The sequence below is a fragment of the Zea mays genome, chromosome 3 (assembly GCF_902167145.1).
Source record: "Zea mays cultivar B73 chromosome 3, Zm-B73-REFERENCE-NAM-5.0, whole genome shotgun sequence".
Lineage (NCBI taxonomy): Eukaryota > Viridiplantae > Streptophyta > Magnoliopsida > Poales > Poaceae > Zea > Zea mays.
The window spans coordinates 195,988,570-195,995,512 of NC_050098.1; the positions used below are offsets into that span (position 1 = coordinate 195,988,570).

Below are 6,943 nucleotides of genomic sequence, written 5' to 3' on the forward strand. Positions count from 1 at the left end.
TATCATGTTCGTCTATGTCAACTTGTCCTTCCGAATAAAGACTTGAACCTATTATAAAACTCATACTTCATATATAGATGGAATTTTTAGATTGTGTTTATCATATTCTTTCTTCTATTCTCAATCCACTTGCAAGAAAGCCTTCTCGGTGAGGCCAATCATGTTGCACGTGGTTGATAATCAACAAAGCATGAGTGTAAGAGTTATGAGGATTCAAATTAGTCGTGGTTTAACGCCTAGATTCTGAATGTTGAGTCCTCCATCAAATGAAGTTATTATACATATCAAAAGATTGGGCCATGTCTACATCACAAGGTGGAGTGTGATGGACTGGTATCTTATTTTTTAGATGTGATGGCCTCATATTCTATTTGGCTAAGGAACATGATCAACTTGTTTTTTTGTTTGTTTGGGATTCCAAAAGTGGGATTAGTTATCTAATAAGTAGGGCTCATTGATAGTCACTTCTCTTGCCTCTTCTTCCATTCTTATCTCACATTCCACTTTGCACACAACACGACAAGATCGTCGTCACCTTTTCTCCTAAGCCTGGCCTCGCGCACCCTCTGCACTCATCATTTGCATCCATGGCCATCACCACATGTCGTCATAGCCACACCGACGTGCTTGTCCTCCCGCGATTCCACACATGCATGTCCCATGCAGGGATTACATTTTTGTTTCGATATATGAAAAAAACTATTTGTTGACCAAATTTTGATTTTTTATATTTTCAAATTTGTAAACGAAATACATAAAAATCTGGCGCGATTTTCGTTTCTCGGTCTACAACGAGAACAAAAAATAGTGAAATTCAATGCTTCCCGGTCGGAAAGGTAATCAGTGGCCCCATGACACCACATGCCATTGACCTTGACTTTCGGCTTCCCATGTACACACCAAGCCAATCTTTATGGAATGCTTCAAATGTATGTTCCTGACTCCATGCATCTTTGAACCAAACACCGCAAAAAAATCCATCTTGTCTTTTCTTACCTCTAGAAATACTCCCAACCTAACACTACCTTGGGTTTTTCCAGTGAGGAAAATTGTACGGGTCCTAAGTGATGTGTCTATCTTCTAAATTGCCCTACTTAAATCAGCTATAATAAGGAATATAGATTTTGGTAAGAAAACCCCTCCAACAACTTCATTTGGATCTCTAATTATTGGCATACTCTATTCATGATTTTTGGCTAACCAAATATAGAGAACAAAGTTGTCTCTCTAGAGTGCACAAAAGATATAGAGAAATCTAGAATAGAGGATGACAATATACACATGCATTTACATATTTTTCACCATCTAACAACATTTTTATATATATTGTTCATATTCTAGAGTGCCAACTCCGCTTTTCGTCTTTGGTTAGAAAGAAATCCGAAATATAGAATGCCAAATATTTGGAGACCTAATTATGGAAGTTATTAAAGGATTTTTTTTCATTAAAATCTATATGTCTATAAATAAAAGGATATAAAATTGACTCCTGGAGTTACTCTATGTAGACTATTTTATTTGATATTTATATTTTTCTAGACGGTTGGTTTTAGTCCATCTGAAATCGGGCTTGTAAGGCCATCTCTAGGAGATCGTGTATATGAACGTGTAAAATATTATTTTGTATTATAGATTGCACTGTTTTAGAGTGTAGTTTAAAGAAGGTTTGATAGAGCTCCCACAGCTCCATTCTTAACGATAATCACTCTCACGCAGCCAAACGATAAAAAAATAAATTGTTCTATGGTAGGAGTGAAGTGAATTTAGTCACCATTTTGTACTAGAGAATGAGAGTAAAAAACTCGCTTCCCGCAGCTTCCAACCAGTTCCACACTCTCCAACCCCTCAGAAATCATTTCACACATTATTTACCAAATAATTTTTGCTAGATAAATTCACTTCTACTAGAGAATTATTTGGAACCACTATCAAATAATCAGCTCCCAGGGCTAAAGAATCAAGTAGCGAAGCTTTAACAAACTAGCCCTGAAATACGGAGTGGGATAAGAAGTGAGATAGCCTGACAACAGATTTCGTGGGTCCTGTTCCCTTTATTTTTCCTCCTGAGCGTCGTGGGCTCACAGGTACTACTGTTCTGGGCCAAACGCAACCAAAACGACCCTGTGCCTTTGTTTCCAAGAAACTTCCAAAAGTTAGACTCAAGAGCCGGCACGGAACCCGCCTCGGGCCCCGCGGAAGGCCTAGCCCCCCAAACTCTGACAGCGCCGTGGCAACCGAAGAAATCCAGGTACAGCATTGACCAAGCATCCAACTATAAGGGAAGTTGGGCGGACTGGTCCATGACGAATGAACCCGCACGGCCACACACAGCTATGTCACCGTCGCGACGCGCGGGCGGCCGCCGCTCGCTCTACCGCGAGTCCGCGACCGTGTGCCTCTGACGCGGGACGCTCCCGCACCGCAGCCCGGAGCAGCCTGCGGCTTGCGGCCTTGCGCCTACCTTCCTGCAGGCTGCAGTAGATTGACGAATAGAGCGCGTGCGCAGGAGTATAAAAGCTAGCTCCGGTCCCCGGGGGCCGCGGCCTCGGGCTGCCGCTGGTTCCGAACGCGTGGTGCGACCCGGGATTCCCTCGCGCTTCTCTGTGTCCCCTTCCTCCGGCCTGAGGGGAGGACCCCGCAGATCCCATCGAAATTCACGGCCGGCCTAACCCAAGCCGGTCCTCCCCGACTCCCGGCGACGACCAATTTCTCCTTGGTATTTCATCTCTCTGTGTCTCTGCACCTTATCGCTATCCATTTCCTTCTTTCAAGCAATCCTGCTCTAGCACGGCGGCGTTCTGGGCCGGCGATTAGGCGATGCTAGGTTCCCGTGTTAGTCCGTGTCTTAGTTGGTGGTTTCCTGCGTTAAGCGATTTCCCTGAGCTGGATAAGCATCCATGATGGGGTGGTTAGGTGTACTTTTGCCGTGAGTTGCTTGGTCACTGTGAATCTAGTCTGGCTGGAGGTTAACTGCTTGTTGGCCATGGGTGGCCGCATCAGGAAATAGCAGAGGCTGAATTTTCGCTCTTAGTTGTATGTAGAAACAGGAATTTTGTCTGCGAATCTTAGACATCGAATCTTGGTATTCTTTCTAGGTGGGTCATGGATATACTTCTCTTTGCAATTTATGCTTCCAGCTTCCTTGCAAAGGGAATTTGTGTTCATGAGCACATGCATGTAGAACAGTCAAATATGGCAGGCGCAGTTCTCCTGGATTCCTGATATATCTGAATAGGGGATTACAATATGTAAATCATGAAGGAAACAATATGATGTTTAATGCAATGTATTGATGGTACTTTGCAGAAGCAGATTAGCTTTCTGGTGCATGGTTCATTGATTGGTGGAGCCATAGAGAATCACCAATTACTTTTGAATATAACTGAACTTCGTAAGTGCTTGACTTGGAGTCCAAACCACGTTAGTTCATCTAATTCCTTACTGGCCAGAAACGAGAAACTTTTATTTGTCATGCACACGCTGGGTCATACATGCTGCGCAATACGACAGACAGTTGCATGTCATTTTCGGTATATCTCGGCTTGAGTAGTATGATTTGTTTGGATAATTGGTTGTGAGGTGATGACTTCAGCATTAATTATTGTATCTGATGGAGTGTCGCGACCCATGCAGATGCCCTGGAGGCATCAATTGCGTTGAGAGCTGACTGTTTTGATGCTGAGTGGTTGAGTTGCGCATTCTGGGTGGTTGTTTCTAGAGGGATATAGTGAGCTGCAAGCTGTTAGACCTGCGAATAATTGCTTTATTTGATGGTGTGTCTAAACTTGAACGGATACACTATAGCTACTAATCATCTTGAGTGCTGAGTTTTTATGGCAAAGTGGAAGTTTGTCACTACTCACTAGATGTTCAGCCAAACAGCCACGTATTTGCGGCTGTGCAGCCTCATGCAGAGTTACAGAGAAGATGAGATAACAGTAAATTCTGAGATTTTGTATGTGACTGTGTTTCCCACTGATATGCGTGGCAGAAGGTGATGTCATGTCCCCCTAACGGCAGATTGTTGCTGTGCATGGTTGTTAAGCTTCTGATGGAACTGAATCAAAGTGATAGTGTTTCTTTCAAGTAGAGTATGCTAGCTCTTAAATCTTAGATAGTACACTTACATCTGATCAGTAATCTTGATTTTTCTTTTGCAGTTCTCGCCCCTCCAACCCTTCATGATGCTTAGATAATATACAGTGCTGGGTTTTAGCACTGTTTTGAGTTTTTAAATTGAGCTAAGGCTTCAGTGTTAGTCTTGAAAGATGAACGGTTCAAGTGGTTCCCAAGGGCATCATGTCAGTGGAGAGAAGAAGCAAGTGTGTCATGTTAGCCGGCCCATTCTTAACAATGGACCAAAGCACCGTCCATTGACCCCCATGAGGCGATGCCGTGGTGTAGCATGTGTAGTGATTATACTGTCAACAGCATTCCTGTTGGTAGTTTACTTGGCTCCTATTACTACTTTTGCTGTGCGGCTGTTCAGTGTGCATTACAGCCGAAAGGCGACTTCCTTTCTATTTGGAATGTGGTTATCTTTATGGCCGTTCTTGTTTGAGAAGATAAACAAAACCAAGGTTGTCTTCTCCGGTGAAAATGTGCCTCCAAAACGACGTGTATTGTTATTTGCTAACCACAGGACCGAGGTTGACTGGATGTACTTGTGGGATCTTGCACTGAGGAAAGGCCATTTAGGATATATCAAGTACATACTTAAGAGCAGCTTGATGAAGTTGCCTATTTTTAGCTGGGCATTTCACATTTTTGAGTTTATCCCGGTAGAACGGAAATGGGAGATTGATGAAGCAATTATTCAGAACAAGCTATCAAAATTTAAGAACCCGAGAGATCCTATCTGGTTGGCGGTTTTTCCTGAAGGCACGGATTATACGTAAGGCATAATTGTCTTTGAAATTCATTGTTTGTATATTCGTATAATCCACATTCATGACTGTGTACTCAATCACATAAGTTTGATTTCTCAAATTTTTATTGTTACTGATTACCGACCTAAACATTAAATGTGGTACTTTATGAAATTGATCCTATGTATTACTTTAGTAATTGTTTGTCGCTCTATTTAATGTGCATGATTCTTCCTCTTTTCCTATATTTTGTTGCTGATTGCTGATTCAATCTTAGTGAGAAGAAATGCATCATGAGTCAAGAGTATGCTTCAGAACATGGCTTGCCTATGCTAGAACATGTCCTCCTTCCAAAGACAAAGGGCTTCATTTGTTGTTTGCAAGAGCTGAGGAGTTCCTTAGATGCAGGTGAACACCCTTTCCCCTACTCGTTCTATGCACGCATGATACGTTTTTTGTCATGATGTTTGTGGCACTATTGCTCAAGGATTTCTTTTTGTCTTCTCGGCAGAATCTTCATGATCAAATAACTGTCAATCTACCATATATATCCATTACATTAATGGCAATTGTGAAAAATATATATTAAATCTCTGTCAAACTATTATATTCTCTGGAGTATGTTATAAACATTCTTAGAACCCATGTAGAATGGAAATTATTCACACTCTGAAAATTGTTATACTTTTTTCCTTGAGTATGTTATAATCACTCTTAAAATCTATGAAATTTCTTAAAAGTTCACGTTCAGAAAGTTACATGGGTTATCAATTCTTGCTATATAATGAAAAATGTTCTTCACTGTTCTAGGCATCTAGTAACAATAATTTCAGGGAATGTAACTATAATTTGAGTTAATGAAAAGGATCATATTATGCTTTCAGAGGGAACTAAACGAGTTAGTACTGGTGTTGTACAAATGTAGTCTCTGTGTGGTCCAATAGACCAATATATACTTGCATTCCCAAAATATCTCACCATTGTTACTGATCAAAACAACTACATCGAGGAAACTAAGAGGTTACAGCCACATATACTTGAAATCCATGTAACATGAAACATAATTGCAACTGTACCTATTAAGTTTTCAATCCCCTAGCTACCTGTAGTTTTTGAAGCGTTTCTTTTCTGTTTCTGCAATATTTGACTCCTGAGCCCTGGCATGCCGTCCTTGCAGTTTATGATGTCACAATAGCATACAAGCATCGACTCCCAGATTTTCTGGACAATGTGTATGGCGTTGATCCTTCTGAAGTCCACATCCACGTCAGAATGGTTCAGCTCCATCACATCCCCACAACAGAAGACAAGATAACAGAATGGATGGTAGAGAGGTTTAGGCAGAAGGACCAGCTCCTGGCAGATTTCTTCATGAAGGGGCACTTTCCTGATGAAGGAACTGAAGGAGATCTGTCGACGCCGAAGTGCCTGGCAAACTTCTTAACAGTAGTATGCTTGACGGCCATCTGTTTGTACCTAACTCTTTTCTCATTTGTGTGGTTCAAGGTCTATGTTGTAGCAAGCTGCGCTTACCTCTCATTTGTTACCTATTACTCCATACTACCACCCCAACTGATAGGTTCACCAGAGGGTGATGTCAAGGCCAAAAAGGTTGTGTAGATGTTGATGTAACTTGCCATGAAAACTGTACATCCGCAAACGATTTTTACTGCTGGAGTTTCTGCCTTGTGACATTTAAGGTTCCCTTTCTGCAGTAGGAGGTATGAATGTATGATAGTGCGTATGTAGGAATTTTCTGTGATTCATCAGTGTGTGAGGGCCCTATCTGAAGGCAGTAAACTGATTTTAGATATATGTTCTTAACATTTTTATAAACAAAACTAGACCACATTTGTTACAAATATTGAAGATTTATTTATTTATTTTATTTGATCTTTGTTCTGATGCAAACAATCAAACATTAGCTATATCCAACTTGAATATATTAATACAAACAACCAAACAAAAACAACCAAACAAACGTCACCGCATGTACCTAGCAAGGACATAAGGAGTTTGACTCTTTACATACTGGCCAAGCTGAACCAATCTGCTACCATACCACAACCAATCAC

General features: G+C 41.2%; 1 protein-coding gene across 3 annotated transcripts; it reads left to right on the forward strand.

The window, feature by feature from the left end:
* The first annotated feature begins 2,307 nt into the window (after positions 1-2,307).
* LOC100304330 (putative 1-acyl-sn-glycerol-3-phosphate acyltransferase 4) lies at positions 2,308-6,632 on the forward strand. Of its 3 annotated transcripts, XM_035965934.1 has the most exons (5): positions 2,308-2,716; positions 3,307-3,391; positions 4,161-4,894; positions 5,146-5,276; positions 6,046-6,632. In XM_035965934.1, exons 3-5 carry the CDS (start codon positions 4,269-4,271, stop codon positions 6,486-6,488), a joined length of 1,200 nt encoding a protein of 399 aa, XP_035821827.1. In that variant the 5' UTR covers positions 2,308-2,716; positions 3,307-3,391; positions 4,161-4,268; the 3' UTR covers positions 6,489-6,632. The 3 variants fall into 3 exon arrangements, with proteins under 3 accessions (XP_035821827.1, NP_001159241.1, XP_023157680.1); NM_001165769.1 differs by lacking the exon at positions 3,307-3,391 and having other exon boundaries at positions 2,506-2,716; positions 6,046-6,561; XM_023301912.1 differs by lacking the exon at positions 2,308-2,716 and having other exon boundaries at positions 3,307-4,894.
* The last annotated feature ends 311 nt before the right edge of the window (positions 6,633-6,943 follow it).